General features: G+C 39.7%; 1 protein-coding gene across 3 annotated transcripts in view; it reads left to right on the top strand.

The window, feature by feature from the left end:
• Positions 1-25,908, top strand: part of PLEKHA8 (pleckstrin homology domain containing A8) — a 61,475-nt gene that overhangs the window by 1,341 nt on the left and 34,226 nt on the right. For 2 of the 3 annotated variants that reach the window (XM_054494655.2, XM_063667418.1), the window contains exons 2-5: positions 20,809-20,925; positions 21,931-22,086; positions 23,554-23,678; positions 24,958-25,116. In XM_054494655.2, coding sequence (XP_054350630.1) covers positions 20,809-20,925; positions 21,931-22,086; positions 23,554-23,678; positions 24,958-25,116 — 557 coding nt within the window. Of the gene's footprint in view, positions 1-9,972; positions 9,994-20,808; positions 20,926-21,930; positions 22,087-23,553; positions 23,679-24,957; positions 25,117-25,908 lie in introns of those variants that run through there. The other variant, XM_063667419.1, reaches the window with a different exon arrangement.

Here is a 25,908-nt window from a genome sequence, read left to right as displayed (position 1 = left end):
AAAGGCAGTGTGTTTGAAAGCAGAAATGTTCCCAGTGTCCCTTAGAGTGGGTGAGAGACGTTTTCCTTTCTTTTGTGGGATAGTTTTTAAAAGGTTGTAGTATGGTAATGCGCCGGGCGTTTTAAGAATGGGTATGTGTGGGAGGATCGGTTGGCATAGTAACTTCGAGGAGGTCACACAGCACAGCCAAAGGTGCCCCTATTGGGCGTACCCAGAATCTCTTCTCTTTGCCTAGTGTAATTAGCAGTGAATTCACTTGTTTTTTTCTGTAATCATTAATAGAGACTAAATGAGAAGAGGTTTTTCTTGTTTGCGTCAAGGACCTTCAGTGATGTCTGCAATTAGATTAGATGAGAATAACTCAAAGCTAGGCTTTGGTTTAGTGGATGACAGAGGCTGATCAACACTGCTAACCTAAGGGGAGGAGGCTCGACTTGGCAGTTTTCCTTCTGAGATCTCTCTAAGCTCTCAGATGCATATACTTGAGTAAAATTTAGTTGCTGGTCCTTCACTCCTTTCCATTACACACACTTTTTTTCATTCATCTTCAACATTCTTCTTTTTTTCCCATTCTTCCCCATCCCCAACTTTTTTTGTTGTTTTGTGGGGTTTTTTTCCTCCTTTTCCTTCTCCTTTCTATATAGAAAGTTTAGTCTCTTGATACAGTAACTATTTCCTGGTAGTGAAATGCTTTTGCTGTTGTTATTGCTGACTGTCCTTGTGTATCCTTCAATAAAGCAGAACTCTCTAGAAGGATCTTTTGGAATCTTTGTCATGTGATTCCTATCTGTTCTGTTGGAAGAGAGTCTACTTTTTTCTTCCCAAAGTAAGAGAAGTTAATGCTGTGAGTGGTGCTAGGGTGGAAACCGTGAAGAAGAGGGCACTGGAGCCATTGCGAGAGACAGCTGTCTCTACGTGATGCTGCTTGTTCCCTTAGCCCACGTGCCCCGTCCTTGTAGGCATACTGTTCATAGAAGCGCATCACACCCCTGGGTATTTTCCAGATACACATAGAATGATGGTTCGGCATATTCTCTCTTTTTAAGAGATAAATTTACTTGGGAAAGAAATGGTAATAACCCAGGAGGATCACATGCATTCTTGTTTCCTCCACCCTCCACTTTTCTACTTGGTCTTCCGAAATGAGCATGTTGTGTTAGTGACAAGTTACTTTTTCTTTTTCTGAAGTTTGTTTTTAAAAGTAACTTTTTTTTCTTGTAGGTTTGCGCATAGTAACTTTAAAATACATATAATCCCAATCAAAGTTTTTATTCATTCTGAATTTTTCTCCAAAGGTAGTACATAACCCATGCCTCTGTTTGTGTGGTTTGTGTATTTGTCATGCTGACAGCTTGATATAGGATGCCTTGTGTCGAATTTAAGTGAAGTTAGGAAATCAGTTTATCACTTGGTCTTTTGAATCCTTAGGGGATGTTGTTAATTTCATTCACCGTCTACTGTGCTAGGCACAGGGGAAGCAATGTTGAACAAAGCCTATGCCCTTCTTGAGCCTACAGTGTGGTGGGGGAAGAAAGATATTTATTGGTTAAGTGGTTAGAACCATGTTTCATTGTGTGCGATTGGGAAGGAGGGAGGGCAGAGAGGCTAGTACGGGTTGTTAGAGAAAGCTTCTTTGAGGAAAAATTTAAGCAGAGTCTGAAGGATAAATCAAGCTGTTAATGTTAATAGTTGGGTGGAGAGGCCAAGGCAGAGTTGTAGTCAGAGGAAATAAAGAAGAACTTTTCAGGCACAGGGAATGCCAGTGTCAAGGCCCCAAAGCAGAATGGAGACGTGCGAGTTTGAGGAAAGGAAAGAGGACCCATCTGGCTGAGAGCTGAGGAGAGTGAGGCTCCAACAAAGATGCAGGGGTGTGCGGGAGGCCAGATATTTCTGGGCCTCATAGGCTGGTTTAAACACTGTAATGTCATTGTGTGTGTGCATGTGGGTACATGCATGCGTGCATCTATGAGGGAAAGAGAAATAAGATTGTTTAAAAGCTTACTCTGGCTTTAGCGTAGCATAGAACGTTTTCTGGTTACATCTTTGTATCTCTTCTGCTGCATTTATTGTAGTTCACTAAATACTACGTTTTATTCTTTTGTGAGCTTCTTTTGCCTCTTGAATTTTAAATCGATAGGTATTAATTACTGAAAGTTAGAATTCATCAAGCCCTGATAATAGCATCTGAGGTTTACATGAGTGTGTTTCTAGAATGCAGAAAGAGAAAAGAAATCTCTTCCTTTAAATGCTAAGTGTATTCAGGTACTCTATCCTCCTTCAGTGAAAAATACAAAAAAAAAAAAAGTTTACGTGTATTTTCTTTTACAGTCTGGTTTCATCCTGCCTTTTGGACATTCCGGGATTTGGTGCCAGTACCTTTCTTTAGATGTTAGAAGATTAAACTTGGGATGAAAAGAGAGTGAATTAAAAACATGTTACAGATTCCCATGTTGTGTGAGACATACTTCTAAAGAAGCACTGTGTTTGTTATTTGTGTCTTTCAAGACCTAAAAGTTAGTCAAGGAGTATTATACATGTAGGGCTACACATTAATGCTCTAGAACACTGGTTCAGGAGTCAGAGAGACCTGAAGCCTGGCAAACAGCCTTATTACTGCCAACTGCAGGGTAACTTTAGCATTCTGAGCCTTAGTGTCTTCCTCCATTTAAAATAATGGGATTTGGAGGTGGAGCCAAAATGGCCGAATAGGAACAGCTCCAGTCTACAGCTCCCAGCGTGAGTGACGCAGAAGACGGGTGATTTCTGCATTTCCATCTGAGCTTTGAAGAGAGCAGTGGTTCTCCCAACACGCAGCTGGAGATCTGAGAACGGGCAGACTGCCTCCTCAAGTGGGTCCCTGACCCCTGACCCCGGAGCAGCCTAACTGGGAGGCACCCCCCAGCAGGGGCAGACTGACACCTCACACGGCCAGCCAGGTACTCCAGCAGACCTGCAGCTGAGGGTCCTGTCTGTTAGAAGGAAAACTAACAAACAGAAAGGACATCCACACCAAAAACCCATCGGTACAACACCATCATCAAAGACTAAAAGTAGATAAAACCACAAAGATGGGGAAAAAACAGAGCAGAAAAACTGGAAACTCTAAAAAGCAGAGCACCTCTCCTCCTCCAAAGGAACGCAGCTCCTCACCAGCAACGGATCAAAGCTGGACGGAGAATGACTTTGACGAGCTGAGAGAAGAAGGCTTCAGACGATCAAATTACTCCGAGCTACGGGAGGATATTCAAACCAAAGGCAAAGAAGTTGAAAACTTTGAAAAAAATTTAGAAGAATGTATAACTAGAATAACCAATACAGAGAAGTGCTTAAAGGAGCTGATGGAGCTGAAAACCAAGGCTCGAGAACTACATGAAGAATGCAGAAGCCTCAGGAGCCGATGCGATCAAATGGAAGAAAGGGTATCAGCGATGGAGGATGAAATGAATGAAATGAAGCGAGAAGGGAAGTTTAGAGAAAAAAGAATAAAAAGAAACGAGCAAAGCCTCCAAGAAATATGGACTATGTGAGAAGACCAAATCTACATCTGATTGGTGTACCTGAAAGTGACGGGGAGAATGGAACCAAGTTGGAACACACTCTGCAGGATATTATCCAGGAGAACTCCCCCAATCTAGCAAGGCAGGCCAACATTCAGATTCAGGAAATACAGAGAACGCCACAAAGATACTCCTCGAGAAGAGCAACTCCAAGACAGATAATTGTCAGATTCACCAAAGTTGAAATGAAGGAAAAAATGTTAAGGGCAGCCAGAGAGAAAGGTCGGGTTACCCTCAAAGGGAAGCCCATCTGACTAACAGCGGATCTTCTCTCAGCAGAAACTCTACAAGCCAGAAGAGAGTGGGAGCCAATATTCAACATTCTTAAAGAAAAGAATTTTCAACCCAGAATTTCATATCCAGCCAAACTAAGCTTCATAAGTGAAGGAGAAATAAAATACTTTACAGACAAGCAAATGCTGAGAGATTTTGTCACCACCAGGCGCTTCCTCCTGAAGGAAGCGCTAAACATGGAAAGGAATAACCGGTACCAGCCGCTGCAAAATCATGCCAAAATGTAAAGACCATCGAGACTAGGAAGAGACTGCATCAACTAATGAGCAAAATAACCAGCTAACATCATAATGACAGGATCAAATTCACACACAACAATATTAACTTTAAATGTAAATGGACTAAATGCTCCAATTAAAAGACACAGACTGGCAAATTGGATAAAGAGTCAAGACCCATCAGTGTGCTGTATTCAGGAAACCCATCTCACGTGCAGAGACACACATAGGCTCAAAATAAAAGGATGGAGGAAGATCTATCAAGCAAATGGAAAGCAAAAAAAGGCAGGGGTTGCAATCCTAGTCTCTGATAAAACAGACTTTAAACCAACAAAGATCAAGAGACAAAGAAGGCCATTACATAATGGTAAAGGGATCAATTCAACAAGAAGAGCTAACTATCCTAAATATATATGCACCCAGTACAAGAGCACCCAGATTCATAAAGCAAGTCCTGAGTGACCTACAAAGAGACTTAGACTCCCACACATTAATAATGGGAGACTTTAACACCCCACTGTCAACATTAGACAGATCAACGAGACAGAAAGTTAACAAGGATACCCAGGAATTGAACTCAGCTCTGCACCAAGCGGACCTAATAGACATCTACAGAACTCTCCACCCCAAATCAACAGAATATACATTCTTTTCAGCACCACACCACACCTATTCCAAAATTGACCACATACTTGGAAGTAAAGCTCTCCTCAGTAAACGTAAAAGAACAGAAATTATAACAAACTGTTTCTCAGACCACAGTGCAATCAAACTAGAACTCAGGATTAAGAAACTCACTCAAAAGCACTCAACTACATGGAAACTGAACAACCTGCTCCTGAATGACTACTGGGTACATAACGAAACGAAGGCAGAAATAAAGATGTTCTTTGAAACCAACGAGAACCAAGACACAACATACCAGAATCTCTGGGATGCATTCAAAGCAGTGTGTAGAGGGAAATTGATAGCACTAAATGCCCACAAGAGAAAGCAGGAAAGATCCAAAATTTACACCCTAACATCACAATTAAAAGAACTAGAAAAGCAAGAGCAAACACATTCAAAAGCTAGCAGAAGGTAAGAAATAGCTAAAATCAGAGCAGAACTGAAGGAAATACAGACACAAAAAACCCTTCAAAAAATTAATGAATCCAGGAGCTGGTTTTTTGAAAGGATCAACAAAATTGATAGACCGCTAGCAAGATTAATAAAGAAGAAAAGAGAGAAGAATCAAATAGACGCAATAAAAAATGATAAAGGGGATATCACCACTGATCCCACAGAAATAGAAACTACTATCAGAGAATACTACAAACACCTCTACACAAATAAACTAGAAAATCTAGAAGAAATGGATAAATTCCTCGACACATACACTCTGCCAAGACTAAACCAGGAAGAAGTTGAATCTCTGAATAGACCAATAACAGGAGCTGAAATTGTGGCAATAATCAATAGCTTACCAACCAAAAAAAGTCCAGGACCAGACGGATTCACAGCCGAATTCTACCAGAGGTACAAGGAGGAACTGGTGCCATTCCTTCTGAAACTATTCCAATCAATAGAAAAAGAGGGAATCCTCCCTAACTCATTTTATGAGGCCAGCATCATCCTGATACCAAAGCCAGGCAGAGACACAACCAAAAAAGAGAATTTTAGACCAATATCCTTGATGAACATTGATGCAAAACTCCTCAATAAAATACTGGCAAACCGAATCCAGCAGCACATCAAAAAGCTTATCCAGTATGATCAAGTGGGCTTCATCCCTGGGATGCAAGGCTGGTTCAATATACGCAAATCAGTAAATGTAATCCAGCATATAAACAGAACCAAAGACAAAAACCACATGATTATCTCAATAGATGCAGAAAAGGCCTTTGACAAAATTCAACAACGCTTCATGCTAAAAACTCTCAATAAATTAGGTATTGATGGGATGTATCTCAAAATAATAAGAGCTATCTATGACAAACCCACAGCCAATATCATACTGAATGGGCAAAAACTGGAAGCATTCCCTTTGAAAACAGGCACAAGACAGGGATGCCCTCTCTCACCACTCCTATTCAACATAGTGTTGGAAGTTCTGGCCAGGGCAATTAGGCAGGAGAAGGAAATAAAGGGTATTCAGCTAGGAAAAGAGGAAGTCAAATTGTCCCTGTTTGCAGACAACATGATTGTATATCTAGAAAACCCCATCGTCTCAGCCCAAAATCTCCTTAAGCTGATAAGCAACTTCAGCAAAGTCTCAGGATACAAAATCAATGTACAAAAATCACAAGCATTCTTATACACCAACAACAGACAAACAGAGAGCCAAATCATGAGTGAACTCCCATTCACAATTGCTTCAAAGAGAATAAAATACTTAGGAATCCAACTTAACAAGGGACGTGAAGGACCTCTTCAAGGAGAACTACAAACCACTGCTCAAGGAAATAAAAGAGGATACAAACAAGTGGAAGAACATTCCATGCTCATGGGTAGGAAGAATCAATATCGTGAAAATGGCCATACTGCCCAAGGTAATTTACAGATTCAATGCCATCCCCATCAAGCTACCAATGACTTTCTTCACAGAATTGGAAAAAACTACTTCAAAGTTCATATGGAACCAAAAAAGAGCCCGCATCGCCAAGTCAATCCTAAGCCAAAAGAACAAAGCTGGAGGCATCACGCTACCTGACTTCAAACTATACTACAAGGCTACAGTAACCAAAACAGCATGGTACTGGTACCAAAACAGAGATGTAGATCAATGGAACAGAACAGAGCCCTCAGAAATAACGCCGCATATCTACAACTATCTGATCTTTGACAAACCTGAGAAAAACAAGCAATGGGGAAAGGATTCCCTATTTAATAAATGGTGCTGGGAAAACTGGCTAGCCATATGGAGAAAGCTGAAACTGGATCCCTTCCTTACACCTTATACAAAAATCAATTCAAGATGGATTAAAGACTTAAACGTTAGACCTAAAACCATAAAAACTCTAGAAGAAAACCTAGGCGTTACCATTCAGGACATAGGCATGGGCAAGGACTTCATGTCTAAAACACCAAAAGCAATGGCAACAAAAGCCAAAATTGACAAATGGGATCTAATTAAACTAAAGAGCTTCTGCACAGCAAAAGAAACTACCATCAGAGTGAACAGGCAACCTACACAATGGGAGAACATTTTCGCAACCTACTCATCTGACAAAGGGCTAATATCCAGAATCTACAATGAACTCAAACAAATTTACAAGAAAAAACAAACAACCCCATCAAAAAGTGGGCGAAGGACATGAACAGACACTTCTCAAAAGAAGACATTTATGCAGCCAAAAAACACATGAAAAAATGCTCACCATCACTGGCCATCAGAGAAATGCAAATCAAAACCACAATGAGATACCATCTCACACCAGTTAGAATGGCAATCATTAAAAAGTCAGGAAACAACAGGTGCTGGAGAGGATGTGGAGAAATAGGAACACTTTTACACTGTTGGTGGGACTGTAAACTAGTTCAACCCTCGTGGAAGTGAGTGTGGTGATTCCTCAGGGATCTAGAACTAGAAATTCCATTTGACCCAGCCATCCCATTACTGGGTATATACCCAAAGGACTATAAATCATGCTGCTATAAAGACACATGCACACGTATGTTTATTGCGGCATTATTCACAATAGCAAAGACTTGGAACCAACCCAGATGTCCAACAATGATAGACTGGATTAGGAAAATGTGGCACATATACACCATGGAATACTATGCAGCCATAAAAAATGATGAGTTCATGTCCTTTGTAGGGACATGGATGAAATTGGAAATCATCATTCTCAGTAAACTATCACAAGAACAAAAAACCAAACACCGTATATTCTCACTCATAGGTGGGAATTGAACAGTGAGAACACATGGACACAGGAAGGGGATCATCACACTCTGGGGACTGTTGTGGGGTGGGGGGAGGGGGGAGGGATGGCATTGGGAGATATACCTAATGCTAGGTGATGAGTTAGTGGGTGCAGTGCACCAGCATGGCACATGTATACATATGTAACTAACCTGCACATTGCGCACATGTACCCTAAAACCTAAAGTATAATAATAATAAATTTAAAAAAAAAACAAAAAAAATGAAATAATGGGATTTACTAGTTTATAATTGTATGAACAGTTAAAAATTTATTAGTACTTACAATGTGCCAAGCACTTTTCTAAACATTTTACATGGATTAACTCAGTCTTTGCAGCAATTTCAAAAAACAGTTGCCTTTATTATGCCCATTTTCCAGATGAAGACACTGAGGTATAGAGACGTGGGTTTGCTGAAGGTCACACAGCCACTTATTAAGTGGCTTCAGAGTCAGTGCTCCATTAGACAATATTTTTAAAGGTCCTTCTTGCTTGATCATTATGTAATTCTAGCTGATTCATAATGTACGTATATTTAAAGTATGTTTGACCTAGAATAGCAGACTGTTTCGGGGGTGGGAAGTGGGGAGGAATTCAGGAGTGAAGAAAGCTTTGACTGCCCAATGTTGTGCATATGTTTTGCCATGAGGAAATTTTCTAACCTGTGCTTTCTACTTCGTAGTTTTAGGTCCTTTTCCTGCCCACTCAGCTGATAGGAGGGCTGCTATCGTGCACTCCAGCCAGCCACAGGCTGCTTGTGCCTCTCCAGCAGGTTAAGGCTCAAGCACATTGCGTTACTGCATTCTGAAAATAACAAAAGCCTGCATCATACTGGCCAGATGGTTTTCATTAAGGATGTGCTATAATTTTGTTTCCCCTCAGGTGGAGGAAGGTGACTCTTGCCCTATATACTAGTGCTGTGTAAACAGTACCAGGAAGACATCTGGAATGTGAGGATTCTTGGTTTCACAACCACTGGTCAACCCTTTTTGTTGTTGTTAACATTTTAACATCTTTATGGAGATAATTCATAAACCATAAAATTCATCCATTTAAAATGTACAAGTCAGTGATTTTAGTATATATAAAAAGTGTAACTATTACCATGATCAATTTTAGAACATTTTCATTATCCCAGAAAGAAACCCAGTACCCATTAGCAGTCACTCCTACACCTGCCCTTCCCTGTTGGCAACCACTAATCTGTCTGCACAGATTTGCCTCTTCTAGGCATTTTATATAAATGGAATTATATAATATATGGTCTTTTGTGGCTGGCTGCTTTTCCGTAGCATAATGTTTTTTTTGGATAGCATGTATCAGAACTTCATTCCTTTTTATTACCAAATAATATTTCATTGTATGTGTATACCATATTTTGTTTATCCATTTTCAGTTGAAGAATATTTGGATTGGGCTGTTCTTTTTGTTTTTGTTTTTCTTGGTTATTATGAAATAACACTACTGTGAACACTCATGTACAAGTTTTTGTATAGACATGATTTCATTTCTCTTGGATATCTATAATACCTAGGAGTGGAATTGCTGGTGTCCTATGATAACTCTTTATTTAATAATTTGAGAGACTACCAAATAGTTTTCCAAAGTGACTGCACCATTTTACATTCTCATCAGTAATCAAAGAAGTTTCCTTCTTCACATTCTCATCAACCTCATTATCGTCTTAGCATAGCTATCCTAGTAGTGGGATGTGAAATGGTATCTCATGGTTTTGATTTATATTTTTCTGACTTAATGATGTTGATTATCTTTTTATATGCTGATTATCCATTTGTATATCTAGTTTGGAAAAATGTCTGCATTTTTTGCCCATTTGTTTGGGTTATTCTTTCATTATAGAGTTGTAAGAGGTTTCTTTCTTTTTTTTTTTTTTTTTTTTTTTGAGACAGAGTCTTACTCTGTCACCCAGGCTGGAGTGCAGTGGTGCGATCTCCGCCTCCCAAGTTCAAGCGATTCTCCTGCCTCAGCCTCCTGAGTACCTAGGACTACAGGTGTGTGCCACCATTCCTGGCAATTTTTTGTATTTTTAGTAGAGACGGGGTTTCACCATGTTGGCCAGGCTGGTCTCGAACTCCTTAGCTCAGGTGATCTGCCTGCCTCGGCCTCCCAAAGTGCTAGGATTACAGGTGTGAGCCACTGTGCCCGGCCAAGAGTTCTTTATTCTGGATATAAGTTCCTTGTTAGATAGATGATTTGCAAATACAGTTGACCCATGAACGGTGCAGGAGTTGGGGCACCAATCCCCACAGTCAAAAGTCTGCATGTAACTTTCGACTCCCCCAAAATCTTAACCAGTAGCCTGCGAATAACCAAAAGCCTTATGACCAAAAGCTTTATGAATAACTTTAACAATTAACACATATGTTATATGTCATATGTATCGTATACTGCATTCCTACAATAAAGTAAGCTAAAGAAAGGGTTATGAAGACAATTATAAGGAAGAGAAAATACATTTACTATTCATTAAGTGGAAGTGGATCATTGTAAAGGTCTTCATCCTTGCTGTCTTCACATTGAGGAGGCAGAGGAAGAGGAAGAGGAGGGGTTGGTTTTGCTATCTCAGGGTAGCAGAAGTGGAAGAAAATCCGCATGTGAACTGTTGAAATTCAAACCCATGGTATGCAAGGATCAACTGTATTTTCTTTTCTGTAGGTTGTCTTTTTCATTTTTTCTTGGTATCATTTGCAACACAAAAGTTTTAAATTTTGAGGTAGTCTAATTTATCAATTTTTTCTTTTATTGTTTTTGGTGTTACATTATCTTAGGAAACCATTGCCAAACCCAAGGTCATAAAGATTTAAGGTTTTCAAAATAGTTTTTAGCTCTTACATTTAATTCTCATCCATTTTGAATTAATTTTTGTGTACGATATGAGGTAAGGGTACAGCTTTTTTTTTTACATAGATATTCAATACTCAACTCTTTACCATGTAATTTATGGTTTCAGTGATAAAGTCACAAGCCAGCATTGCACCGATTCTTAAATGTAAAAGGTTGGAGTCAGAGAGCCCTGAGTTTGAACTTTTGCCCCACTACTTAGTAGTGCTAATACCTTGAGCAAGTTACTTAATCTTCCTAAGTCTCAGTTTTAAAATGACAGCAATAATAATAGCCGTACCTAGGTTTGTTAAGAATATGTAATGGATATTGAGCTTACTGTTAGCAGTTTCTGGGCCGTGCCCATTAGTGTCAGACACTCTGCAGACATGCTCCACTGTGTACCAGGCAGGTTCATAGTTCACTTTAAGGGTAGGTTAATTAGATCACTGTTTTGATTAATGATGCCCAGAAAATTTAGTCTCTGTGTATTCAGCTTTCTATTTGCAAATTGTGGTTCCTCATGGATTCTTTTTCATGTAATTATTGGCCATTGCTGTCTCTTCCATTGTGAAGTGTCTGTTCAAATCTTTAACCTATTTTTAAAAGTTAATTGTTTTTATTATTGAGTTGTGAGAGCCCTTTATATATTCTTATTTACTTATTTATTTATTTATTTATTTTGAGAGGGAGTGTTGCTCTGTCGCTCAGGCTGGAGTGCAGTGGCGCAATCTCGGCTCACTGCAACCTTTGCCTCCCGGGTTCAAGCAATTCTCTGCCTCAGCCTCCCAAGTAGCTGGGATTATAGGCGCCTGCCACCAAGCCCGGCCAATTTTTTTTTGTATTTTTAGTAGAGATGAGGTTTCACCATGTTGGCTAGGCTGGCCTTGAACTCCTGACCTCGTGATCCACCCTTCTTGGCCTCCCAAAGTGCTGAGATTACAGGCATGAGCCACCTCGCCCGGCCATATATTCTTAATTAAAATTCCATTGTAGATCGGGCATGGTGGCTCACACCTGTAATGCCAACACTTTGGGAGGCCGACGTTGGCAGATCGCTTGAGGCCAGGAGTTTGAGACCAGCCTGGCCAACATGGTGAAGCTCCGTCTCTACTAAAAATCAAAAATTAGCTGGGCATGGTGGCACACGTCTGTAATCCCAGCTACTTGGGAGGCTGAGGCACCAGAATCATTTGAACCCAGAAGGTGGAGGTTGCAGTGAGCTAAGGGGTTGCAGTGAGCCAAGGTCATACCTGTGTTCCAGCCTGGGCAACAGAACGAGACTCTGTTGCAAATAAATAAATAGATAGATAGATAGAGTGAGACTTTGTCTCAGATGGATAGATGGATAGATGGGTGACAGAGCAAGACTGTCGCAAATAGATAGTGTAAGATTCTGTCTCAGGTAGATAGAATAGGATAGAATAGATAGATAGATAGATAGATAGATAGATAGATAGATAGATTAGGTAGAGAAATAATGCCCAGAGGAATTAAGTAGTGTCCTCAAGATGACATACTTGGATGTTATGAGTCTGAACTTAAACCATAGTTTCCTCACTCCGTTGTCTTGAGTTAAGGTGCTGGTAGGACATATGAGAAGCACTGTGCAGAACAAATAAATATTTAGTTTGGTAGCTCAAAGCGCACAGGAGAGGTGACCTACATCTTCTAGCAGAAGGTTTTAAAGAGAATTTGATATAATCTATTGTAACTATAGTCTTCTTACCATCTACATGGTAGACTGTCCAGTAGTCTGTCACTCCTTGAGGCTGGGATCTTTTCTCTAAATCTCCAAACCTGGCAAACTACAACTGCTCAGAAAATGCTTTGTGAATTAATTAATGGTAAATTAAGAAGCCTATTATTTAGCTAATGCTTGGGTAACTGTTACAATGAGGAGTGTTTCTTCTTTCTTCCCTCCTCCCTAGCTACAACAGAACTCTTAACTGACTGACCTGGCAGAGGAACCCAAGGCTTTGCTGTCCACATCCCTGTTTGGAACTCCCCTAGAGAAGCTGAGTGGGGGAGGGCTCTAATGGGATGAGGTGTGGCTGAGCGTTCAGGTTGGATATTGGAAAACACCAAGGCTATGGAGGTGTCAGGGGTAGTAAATGAATAGCTCTGCTTTGCTTCAATTTAAAATGGTAGATTATTTCACTATTAACATATCTATATAGCATACATAATATATGATATGATAATATATATGGGTTTTGAACGTAGAAACCATAATTTATAATGAATAAATTGTCTTGACTCAACATTTCAGATTGTCAGTCCTGTCGAGACATTTAATTTCACTTTTTTTTCTTGGCATTAGTTACTTTCTCTGTTTTTATTTAAAAAAATTTGTTTGGAAACAGGGTCTTGCTATGTTGCCCAAGCTGATCTTGAACTCCTGGCCTCAACTGATCCTTCTGCCCCATGAGCCACTGTACCTGGCAGTGACTATCTCTTGAATCAGATTCTGGGAAAGATGGGAATTTTCTGTTATTTTGTGTTAGGATAGGTTTTGAAAGCTGAGAGAGACTTCTAGGCATCATCTAAACTCCAGCTGAAATTTCGTAGAAAAGGAAACTAAAGCTGAAAGAAGTTAAGGGACTTAACCTTTTCTTTCTCCCATTCTGTTTCCCCTTTATTATGGTCACTAATTTTTCCTCTTATTGTTAATGAAAAAGCACCTTTCCTTCCCTTTTTTTCTTTACTTTTGGCTAACTTTTCTAGAAAGAGTTTAAATAGTCCCTTTTCATTTTTTTTTTCTGCATTTCTACACAACAGTAGTTCTTATGGATTTTTTTTTTAAATCTTCAACTTTAAGTTCAGGGGTACATGTGCAGGTTTGTTACATAGATAAATGTGTGCCATGGTCGTTTGCTGTACGGGTCATCCCATCACCTAGGTATTAAGCCCAGCATTCATTAATTTTTCTGATCCTCTCCCTCCCCCAACCCCCTCTTAAGGATTTTAAAAATTCACAATATGTTAAATTTTTAATTGTTTTTCCTGTCAAACAGTAAGATTATGAACTTCTGCTTTCCCAGAACGCCTTAATTTTTAAGGCAAAAGTTCTGAAGGAACTGTGGCAGACTTAAAGGCAGAATGATATACTCTAGCATGAGGCTAACTAGTAGGCATTCTACTAGTTGTTTATTTAAGAGTCATTATTGGGCCAAGATGTAATAAGCCCATTGTAATGATTACAATAAAAAACTGAACAAAATACAACAGTAGAATATTGCATTTTTTTCAAATGTACATGGAACATTCACCAAGATAGACCATATTCTGAGCTATAATAGAAACCTTGCCAAAACTTGTTAAAAGAATGTTCTGTGTCTTTAATAGAAGTAAACTACAGATTAATAACAGATGTAGAGAATCCCCTGAAATATTAGGAAATTAAACAGGACACTTCAAAGTAGCTCGTGGGTCAAAGAGAAGGTCTCCAAGAAAATTGGGAAATATTTTGAACTTAAAATGAAAGCACAACAGTGGTTGACCAAGGGTAAAGGGAGACGGGAAGGCTTGATCAGAAAGGAGTAATACAAGAGAATTTTGGGGACAATTTTGGTAGAATGGAATTTTCTGTATCTTGATTATTGCAGTGGTTATTAAAGGACTATGCATTTATCAAAACTCAGAATTGTTCGTCAAATAATGAATTTTATTTTATGTAATTTTTAAAACTTTTATGTGTCTGTTTAATGTAGTACAGTTTTTCATAGTGATGTGTTTGGATGAGCCACTTGTCACAAGGCTGCTGAAAGAAAAATGAAGGGAAGCTACAGTACTTTCTAGTCAGAAGTGGGTATACTTCTTTCTAGTCAGAAGTGGGTATGACTCAGAAGTAATTCCTTTTGGTTTGGATCTTTAAGGGAACAGGAACATCTCCATTTAGAAATTTTGACTTAAAAATGGGGGTTGCTGTTGGGAAATTAAAAAAAAAAGAAATTTTAGTGTAAAATTAACATGAGATATGCCAGTTTAGATCCAAATATAAGTGCATTTTTTGAAGAAAATTATGCTCATTGAAAACATGTATTGTTCAACATTAATTGAACTGAAAAGCCTTTTGGCTAAGATTTTTTAAAAGTAAATTTTACACAGTTGTTTGTCCATTAAGTGTAGAAAGGCATTTGCACTATGTGAGAAAAGAATAAGCTGGTAGCAGTTTTGGAATAGTGATTTTTAAATCTTTAATTTCTTTGAACAATGTTTTGTAGTTTTCAGTGTTTTACACTTATTTTTAAAAATTTATTCTTGGCCGGGTGCGGTGGCCCATGCCTGTAATCCTAGCACTTTGGGAGGCCGAGGTGGGTGGATCACCTGAGGTCAAGAGTTCGAGAACAGCCTGGCCAACATGGTGAAAGCCCGTCTCTACTAAAAATACAAAAATTAGCCGAGTGTGCTGGCGGGCGCCTGTAATCCCCGCTACTCAGGAGGCTAAGGCAGGAGAATCGCTTGAACTCGGGAGGCGGAGGTGGCAGTGAGCTGAGGTCGCGCCATTGCACTCCAGCCTGGGCAACAAGAGTGAAACTCTGTCTCAAAGTAAACTAAAATAAAATAAAATAAGATTTATTCTTAAGTAGTTTATTCTTTTTGATGTTGTCATAAATGGATTTGTTTTCTAACTTTCATTTTCAGATTGTTCATTGCAACTGTACAGAAATACAATTTTAATTGTATGTTAGTCTTGTATCCTATCACCTTGCTGAACTCATTTATTCTAATAGGTTTTTTTTAGTGGCTTCCTTGCATTTTGTTTTTGTTTAAATATATAAGAGCATGTCTGTGAGTAGAGCTAGGTTTGCTTCTTTCTTTCCAATCTAGATGTCTTTTATTTCACTTATTGACTAATTGCCTTGGCTAGAACCTTTAGTACAATGTTGACTAGAAGTGGTAAAAGCAAACATCTTGTCTTGTTTCCAGTCTTTGAGGGGAAGCATCCTGTTTTTCACCTTATACACGTTAACTATGGGTTTTTTGTGGATGCCTTTATCAGGTTGAATAAGTTCTCTTCTAAGTTTGTTAGGTGTTTTTATTATGAAAGGGTGTTAGATTTTTGTCAAGTGCTTTTTGTACGTTTAGTGAGATGATCATGTGATAGTTTAGAGCTTTTGTGTTTGCAGAAAGACCCAGTTCACACAGGCTTAAAGTAAAAAGGGATATTTATTGGTTCACTTAATGGAAAAATCTGGGGGGTGTCTTACCTTCAGGAATGATGTGGGCTGATCAGGGGGTTCAAACAATATCATCCAGATTTTCTTCCTTCTCCTTCTGTCCCTCAGATCCTTCCAGTTCCATTTCCCTTTGTGTGTGAATCATGTTTAGGTCCCATGTGATGGCAAACTGCTGCAGGCAGCTGCAGGCTAACATTCTTAAGACCAAAGAAAAAAGACAGTCCCCATTTCTTTATGCCTTTCCCCAGTCCCAGCAAAAGTCCCAGAATTGTCTCTGGTTGGGCACATTCTGGAACTATCATTGAGGATAGGGGATGTGAAGCTTCATTTAGGCCTAAATCACATACCCACCCTGGAGCTGGTCACCCCAACCCAAACCTTATGGTTGGAGTGTGGAGAAGGGAGTTTTCATCAATGGAAAAGTACTAGGTAAATGCTGGATTGCAAAAATAAATGTCAAGTATGCTTTCTGTAGTGAAACAATCCAGGATAATGCAAAGCGTATGAAATTGGTATTTAAATACTCTTTTTTTTTACCCCCTACCCCATCCCTGGCAATGATAGCTAACATGAGCTAAAACTCTCCCCTGCTCATTGAAGTTTCATGTCTAATCCTTCCTAGCAGGGAATTTGGGTGATACCACATTGCAACTCTAATAGAGGATGGCATAAAAGAGGGTGGAGATTGGAGAGGAAGATAGTCTAGTGGTCATCTAAGGGAGCAGGGAGTAGTACAGACCAACAGTTTTCATCTGCCCTTTAGTTACCGTGACTGATCATTTCTGAGATAACTGCATATTAATTTAAAATAGAAACTGGATTAATGGTCTCTTTTTCATCCATGCCTCTTTTCTCTACAATTCATCATTCCTGGGCTGTATCCCAGTTTCCCAGCACTGGACATTATGAAAGAGCAGTGTGTCCTAATACTAATCTGAACTCTCTCCATCACTCTGCATTTAAATTTTGTCTAATAGGAATGAGATTTCTCTGGTCTCTTAATGTGCCTTTTGAAACTGCAAGATGCCATATATTGAACATCCCTTGTATAATTATAACCTCCCCTAGATGAATACAGAACCTGTTATAAGGAAGGTAATATTTCAGTTGCTATTATAATTTACCAGCTACTTTTTTTTTTTTTTTTCTTTGAGACAAGGTCTCACTCTCACCCAGGCTGGAGTGCAGTGGCATGATCATAGCTCACTGTAGTCTCGAACTCCTAGGCTCAAGCAGTCCTCCTGCCTCAGGTGCATCACCTTGCCCAGCTAATTTTTAAAATTTTTTGTAGAGACAGGATCTCACTGTGTTGATTAGGCTGGTTTTGAACTCCCAGCCTCAAGCAGTCGTCCTGCCTCAGTCTCCTAAAGTGCTGGGATTACAGGAGTGAACCACGGAGCCCAGCCTTCAAGCTGCTTTCAAAATTTACTGCAGCTGTGCTTTGGGTGGGGTTGAGAGCTGCTCTTCAACATTTTTCAGATTCTTGTAAGATAAAACTAGTTTAGTACATTTTTTCAATTTTAGGACACTTTTTTTTTTCACATTTCAACAACTCTGAAATCAAGAAGCATCTTAGAACCTGTGCTATGTCATTGTTTAATTGGTAGAGTTTTTTTCTTTCTTGTGTCATGTAAAATAATGGTGTGTCTTAAAATTGATGATGTGATGGTTTATTCTGGTTGGATCTGTAAGGATGGTGTGGAGGTGATTAACATTTGAATCAATAGACCTTGTAAAGTAGATTGCCCTTCCTAATGTGGATGAGCCTTATCCAATCAGTTAAAGACTTGAAGAGAACAAAAAGACTGAGTAACAGACAATTCCTCCTGTGACCGCCTTGAGCTGAGACATTGGCCTTTTCTAGCTTTCATTGGTTCTTCTTGGGTCTTGAGCCTGCTAGCATGGAACTTAACTGTGAGCTCTCCTGGCTTGCTGATTGCAGATCTTGGGACTTCTCAGTCTCTAGTCACATGACCCAGTTACTTACAATTTCATTACATGCACACATACCCACCCACACACCCTTATAATATCTTTACACACACACCCTGACGCCCTACTGGTTCTTTTTCTCTGGATAACACTCACAAATACAGATGTGTCCTAAATTTGATAAAATACAGTAATGGAGGCTGTTCTAAATGCCTTCTACACAAAAGTCATGGTGGATTTGGGGAGTGTTCACACCAACCAGCATCATGGGAGTTGAGCTGTTCACACCAGCCAGCGTCATGGGAGTGAAAAGATGCTGTTGTTCTATACCAGGACAGCTTTCTGGGAGTGGGGAGCCAAGGTTTGGGAGCTTTTGTGCCTCAAGGGGCAGTATAGAAAGATAGAGTTTTCTTCCCAGCTCTGTTGTGTACTTCCTTTGTGACCCTAATTAGATCACTTAATTTACATGAGATTGGTTTCCTTATCTATAAAATGTGCTGGTTGGACTGTGTGATTTCAAAGACCTCTTCCTTTTCTCAGGTTCTCAGAAATTGACTCTTCTATTTCAGTGAGGGGAGGTGGCCTAAGATGTAAATAAACACTTTTGCAAAGGGCTGAAACATCACCAGTAATGTCTGACTCCTGGAGCACTGATTCTCTGCCCAACAAGATACAGTCTGAGGATTGATTTGGTTTTCCAGGTTGTAATGTTTGTACAGGAGTGGTGGCCTTCACAGTTGAGTTTTTGTAGAACTTGAAGCCAAGGTCTAGAGGCATCACCTTTTTTGTTTGTTTGTTTGTTTGTGACAAGGTCGCACTCTCACTCAGGTTGGAGTGCAGTGGCACAGTCATGGCTCACTGCAGCCTCGACCTTCCAGGCTCAAGCAGTCCTCCCACCTCAACCTCCTGCTGGGACCACAGGTGTATGCCACCACTGTCGGCTAATTTTTGTATTTTTATTAGAGATGGGTTTTGCCATTGTTGCCCAGGCTGGTCTGGAACTCCTGGCCTCAAGTGATCCACCCACCTTGGCCTCCCAAAGTAGTTAATATTATAGCTGTGAGCCACCGTGCCCTGCCAGCATCACCTTCTGAAATAAAAATTTACAAGTTCATCCCAAGAAGTTTGCCAGCCAGGAATTGATTTGTGCTAGTGTAGAGATAAGGCCTAAGGGTTCCTGACCTGCAATAAAGGGTCTAGGTCTCTGGGAAGGAAATCCTCCATATAAAATATAATAAGAGCAAAAGCCATAGTTTAAGAAAAGATTACTTATCTTTGGTGAGAAGATAAGTTCAGATATTATGGGAGAGTGGATGCTGAGAATTAGTGTTTATTTAGTTTTATTTTAAGAAGTAAGAGACATGGTACCTGGCAGTCCTGAGTATTGCGCTTTCTGGAAAAGCAGACCCTGATTAAGTAAATGATGAGCAAAATATGTTGCCTACTTACCCAACTCCTTCACATAGATTTAGTGCTGACTATTCAGGCTTCTGATTACTGTGTAGTTCCTTGTTCCATAATCTTGGGCTGGGAGTGCTCCAGGAAGTGCAGTAGCCTCCTCCTATTAAAACGTAATAAAGTGATACCGTTGGTGTCCTACCCACTTGGTTTGTGTGAGTCAAACCCCAAGGGCCCATCAGATGTCTGTAGCTGAGCAGCCCTTGGGGCTCTGCCTTCTCTCTGGCTTCCTTAGCCATGGCAGTCCTGTGAGAGAAATGTATCCCTAAAGGGCTGTGGCATTTCAGAGAAAGAAAAGAACTGCATCTGACTGAGGAGGACTGAGAAAACAAGGTTTACGCAGAGATAGTCGGGTATGATTTTTTTTTTTTCTTTTTGAGACGGAGTCTCAAAAAAGATCTCGACTCACTGCAACCTTCGCCTTCCGGGTTCAAGCGATTCTTCTGCCTCAGCCTCCTGAATAGCTGGGATTACAGGCACTTGCTGCCACGCCCAGCTAATTTTTGTATTTTTAGTAGAGATGGAGTTTCACCATGTTGGCCAGGATGGTTTCCATCTCCTGACCTCATGATCCACCCACCTTGACCTCCCAAAGTGCTGGGATTACAGGTGTGAGCCACCGCGCCTGGCCAGGATGACATTTTATAAAGAGATCCAGTTGGAGCAAAAGTTCAGAGACAGAAATACAGCAAATAAGTGGTTTGACTGGAACATAGGGTGTGTGAGAGGACTAGATAAGATGCATATTTCTACTACACATGGTTGGTCCCCTGAAATTCTCCAATATTGAAGTGAATGTAGTTAAGCCTTGAATGTTTTAAGATACCTCATTTCAATGGATCAATACTAAAGAATAAGTCAAACAATGTTACCTTTTCCTAAGGGTCATAGGATTCTAGACAGGCTTCTTAGTTGGCACTCTGTATGACATTAGTTGAAAGGACCTTGTCATCTTTGTTGCCTTATTTCTAAGTTTTGGATAATTTTTCTTAGAAGAGAGGAAGGCAAGCATGTGATAACAGTAATGTTCAGGACATCCTAATTATTCGTCTTCGAAAAAGTAAAAATCACAGACTACTGGTACTGTATTAGGAAAGAAATAGAATACACATCTCATTTATTTCTGTAAATCCTATTACCTAGAGAGTCATTAGTGTAGTTGTTGCTTATCCTTCCAGACTTCTGTAATCATGTGACTAAAAAATATATACCTCTTTGGGCATTTTTAGTTTTACAAAAATGGGATAAAACATACAGGTTTTTCTAACTTAATTCTTTCTCTTAGAATATTGCTGGCGATGTAAAGCTCCTTGGAGCTAACCCAGTATCCTATATTAGGCTCTATTTCTGTATCTTGGGAGGTAGTTCATACACAGGCAGTAATTGCAATGATGCTCTTGCTTTTGTTTTCAGGTTGGCAGCCTCGATGGTTCCTTCTCTGTGGGGGAATATTGTCCTATTATGATTCTCCTGAAGATGCCTGGAAAGGTTGCAAAGGAAGCATACAAATGGCAGTCTGTGAAATTCAAGGTGAGAAATCAAGCAACTTGCAAGTTTTATTTTTCTTTCTGTTTTCCCTCAAAAACAAAAAAGCCCCTGGCCCCTGCATACCTTTCTCTGCTGCTCCCCTAGTACAGACCAAGGGACATAGTGTTATGTGTCAAAAGAAAGCCTTGCAAATACAACCCAAAACTGTAGCCAGCTTTTATAAGGAGATTGGCTAAGAGGTGGTCAAAATAGATGAGAGCAACGTGCTTCACTACTCAACTAGCACTCATTCCTTAGTGACCTGCTCACTTGGGACCAGTGGCTATTAGCAAAACTTAAAGTCTTTACTGCAGCATCAAACACTTTTGTGTTTAAATCAGGATGGACACACACATGCCCTCCACCAAAACAAAACAAGCAAAAACCTAACAGACTTTCAAATAGTCTTTACTTCTTGTTTTTGTCTTGAGACATGCTGAGAAGGTGTGGCTCAGAAGAAAAACAGATTAAATGGGAATTTAGGTAGTGGATGTGGGTGAAAGACTTTGGTTTGCTTGTTTCTTCTCCTAAAGGCCTCTGAGAAAATTCTCACACTTTTGGTCTGACTTTTCAAAGGAAGTAGAAGATGGAAAAGATTGTATTTTTGATTGTTTCCCAATAAATCCAAGGAGATAAAAAACATACCCTTGTTTCTTGGCCTCAGAGCAGCCTACTTAACACACACACCCACTGAAAGAGAGATTCCTTCTCTATTCTGATAAGAGGTCAGTTTAACTGAAAAGTTAAATTGGGTGATTCTTGTTTGGGCCAAAGTTTTTGTGATGCCTTGGAGGCAATTGCAAGGTTTTCCCTCTTGATTAACAGAGACATCTAAGATGAGATAAGTAAACAGAACTTTGTGTGAATTAGGAGAGGTAATGACTGGCATCCTCCTTGGGAAGAAGCCTTCAATGACTGCCATCAGTTAAGCTCAAGAAGTTGGGTGGGGTGGAGGCTACCCAGACAAGGCTCTTCTGAGTCTCTGATCTCCCTCTGTCTTGCTCCCAGTTCATTCTGTAGATAATACACGCATGGACCTGATAATCCCCGGGGAACAGTATTTCTACCTGAAGGCCAGAAGTGTGGCTGAAAGACAGCGGTGGCTGGTGGCCCTGGGATCAGCCAAGGCTTGCCTGACTGACAGTAGGACCCAGAAGGAGAAAGGCAAGTATTGATTGTCCTTTGCTGTGGAAATCTTGGGAATCACCCACTGGCATCTCTGATTTCCCTTATTTGTTGTCTTGCTTCTGACCACCTAGCCAGCTTTTTGTATCGTGCAAATGCTATGTATCTTCGTATAATTTAAACCAGGGTCCATATCTAACTCTTCTTTCTTGGCATAGCATAGTGCAAAGAATGCAGGCTTTGGAGCCAGACACAGCTGGGTACACATGATGGCTTTGCAGTTTATTGACTGTATAACCTTGGCATTGGTCACTTAACCTTTCTTACTCTTAGTTTCTTCATCTTTTAAAAAGAGGTAATAGATCCTACCTTAGGAGGATTACCGTGAGAATTAGTGATGATAAAATGGTGGAGTATCCAGTCTGTGGCCAAACTTGACCTTTGGTGAAGAGTAGTTGAGCCAGATAAGCCTTGGATCAGGGTGTTTTCTGTAGCAACACCCTGCTCCTCTTCCCTTTTTTTCTGGGATGGGATGGATGCTTAATTGTCAGGTTCCTGTTGCTTAATGCTCATTCACTGGGCATTGTTAAGTTCTCCAGAGAACCGTGGCCCAGCTTTCTCTTTGGACTGGGGCAAGAATACCAGGGCTCACTGCCGGGGTCCTAGTTGCTGCCTTCCCTGCCCCATGACCCTAAATGTACCCTGAAGAGATGAGCTAGGGTGGGGTGAAATGGGAAACAGGGTTCCAGGGAACATCTCTCATGACAGGTGTCGCAGTTGTGCTTAACTCTTCACATAGATTCATAAATTGGCCTCTTCTTTTAATGCTAAATTGGGAATAACTTCTAGAAGCTGTTGGCTTTGACTCAGAGCAGATGGTAATGTGCAGTTTTTTTTTCATGAAGAAGGAAACAGAAAAGTGATAATAATTGTAGCTGAGCCCTCAATGCCAGGGTGACTGGAGAGCATTGCTAATAATAATGGCTGGGTGCCATTAGCCTTGACAAGGCAGCATACCGAACCAGTCCTCAGCTGAAATTATGAACAGTGTTCTTAGTGGTAATTGGACACTACAGAATGCTTTTCCCAGGTAAGAGTAGAGCACTGCATTAGTAAGTAAACAGCTATGACCCCATTTTATAGATAGGAAAAACTCTCTGGCATAACTGAGGCCAAAACTCTGAACCCCTTGGCTCTGCTCCCAGTTCTGACAGGAGTGGGTCAGACAGTATATTGTCTCCTTCTTTGTATACTGGTGATTATTCGGTATATTGGCTTAATAAATAATGTATACTACTTTGAAAGACTGGAGATCTACTTTTTCTGGTTTTTCTTGTTATTATGTCTTCACCTGTCACATTTGCAACCCATACTTTAAAGATTCGACTTTGAGCATATGTTCTGTGTGGTATCCTAACTAGTAAGGATTCCACTTCTGCGTAGTATCCTAACTAGTAAATCAGTTGTTTGTTCTGGTTACTGCATTATCATCATTTTGTCATTTAGAGTTTGCTGAAAACACTGAAAACTTGAAAACCAAAATGTCAGAACTAAGACTCTACTGTGACCTCCTTGTTCAGCAAGTAGATAAAACAAAAGAAGTGACCACAACTGGTGTGTCCAATTCAGAGGTAAAATATTATTTATTAATATTATTAATATACATGAATAATATAAAAGAAGTGACTACCAGTATATATAATTCTGAGGTAAAATACTATTTTATTAATATTACTAATACACCTAAAAAGCACCAGACGTTGCTTACAGGTGGTGTTTACTCTCACCTAATTTTATGACTATCTTGGAATTTACTGTTTTGTAGAGGAAAAAAGTAACAAAATTAAACAAAGAGAAGCAATAGTACATTTCATCATTTGCGTGTGGATGGCTTTCCTTCCTGGAATGAATTAGGGATTAATTAATTGATAATATTTGGAACCTTTAACTTTAGTACTGTCATACTAAAATATGTTTCTCTCCAGTTTATATTGTTTTGTTAATTACAGTCTTGCAGAGCCATTTCTATAGCTATGGCTATTAAGATGCCAACTTATTGTCTTTCATTGATGTGCATCTATGAGACTAACAGTATTTTGTTTTACCATCGTAACTGTGCTTTGGAATAGACTAGTGCTTTCAAAGATGGAGACACAGCTTTTTTTCTCTTCTTTGTCAGCAAGGATTGTGATTTTTAGCATTTATTAATACAATCATTATTCATTTATTTTAAAACATATATTAAAAGATTTCTCTGGTGTTGAGCTATATCATGTATAGAATGGCTCACATTAACCAGGGTCTCTGCTCTGCTTTCAAAGAAGTTTCGATCTGACAGTGCAACTGCAGATTTTAATGAAAGATTTTCATTTATTTTCTTAGGTAGTAGAAGAACACTGTGCTACTGGTAGTACATGTGTTTTGAGTTTTTCTAAAAAAGGTGATTTAACCTACTTGCATTCACTTTCTTTTGGGTGCTCTTACTCATTCAGCAGCTGCCTAATATGTATGAGATAGACTGTGAGGAGAGGGGGAGGGAAGATGAAGGATACCAAAAAAAAGCATTTCAATCCTGCTCTTGGGAAGTTTATAGTCTAGAGCAGGGATTCTCAAGGAGAGATACTTTTGGTTGTCATGACTAGGGGAGTTACAATTAATGCAATGTAAATTGAACCACTTTACTACCTAAGGCTTTCAGCAGCTCCCTCATTGCTTGTAGGTGAAAGTCAAATAGTGCTGATAGTTACTTGATTAATAGATAAATTGGGCTTTTCTTTTATAACTGATGTACATATTTCAGCAGGTGGATACATTATTATTATTTTGTGGACAACCTCTAAGGACATTCCACAATTGGGCTTTTTCTTTTTTGGCAAGGTAAGGGAGTCTTCCACTCTGGTTGTTTCGTAGGAAGGAATTGATGTGGGAACTTTGCTGAAATCAACCTGTAATACTTTTCTGAAGACCTTGGAAGAATGCATGCAGATTGCAAATGCAGCCTTCACCTCTGAGCTGCTCTACCGCACTCCACCAGGATCACCGCAGCTGGCCATGCTCAAGTCCAGCAAGGTAAAAGTCCAGCTCAGTCTGGCTGCAACAAGGCATTATGAAAAGGTTCAAAGTTTATAGTGAGTTATGTTCTCTATTACACTTTAGTGACTTATAAAGACAGTTTTTTAATGGACTTTGCTCTATGTCCTTTTTTTATATCTGTCCTCAGCACCCCATATCCAGTCAGTTATTTGTGGCAATTTTACCACCTAAACATGTTTCTAATGTAGCCTCTTTCCAACCCCTTGTCCAGTGAGTCTTGCCTAAAGTTGTGATAGTCTTCTAACTATTAATAGTTGCTTTCAGCCTGACCCTTCCAGTCAACCATATTTCTATTAATGCAGTATACATTGAACCACTTAACCTAAGCCTTTCCAGTGGCTCCCTCATTGCCTGTAGGTTAAAGTCAAAACTTCTTAACCCCTTCCCACATTACCAGCTCTTTCCCTGTCATTACCTAGCTTGAACATATTCATTGCTTGTGTTAATAATTCCTTCCACACCTTTGTGCCATTTTCCAGTGCCAGGAATGCTCTTCACCTCTCTTTCCTTGATTAGCTCATACTCATCCTCAAAGACTTAGTCTCTTCTTCCCTGAATCACTAGATTGGGCTAAAAGCCTCTCTTATACATATTCCTATTTTATTTATATTCCTTGTTTTGTACTGAAATGATTTTTAGGGCAGGAACCCCATAGTGTCTACCTTTATACCTCTAGTATTTGATATAATACTTGTGTCATAGTTTGCTGCTTATCAATGTTTAATGAGCATAACTGAAATTACAAAGAAAGCTAATCACTGAGTTTGA

The sequence above is a fragment of the Pongo pygmaeus genome, chromosome 6 (genome assembly GCF_028885625.2).
Source record: "Pongo pygmaeus isolate AG05252 chromosome 6, NHGRI_mPonPyg2-v2.0_pri, whole genome shotgun sequence".
Taxonomy (NCBI): Eukaryota; Metazoa; Chordata; class Mammalia; order Primates; family Hominidae; genus Pongo; species Pongo pygmaeus.
The sequence above is the reverse complement of the archived record's forward strand: the minus strand, read 5'-3'. Positions and strand labels throughout refer to the sequence as shown.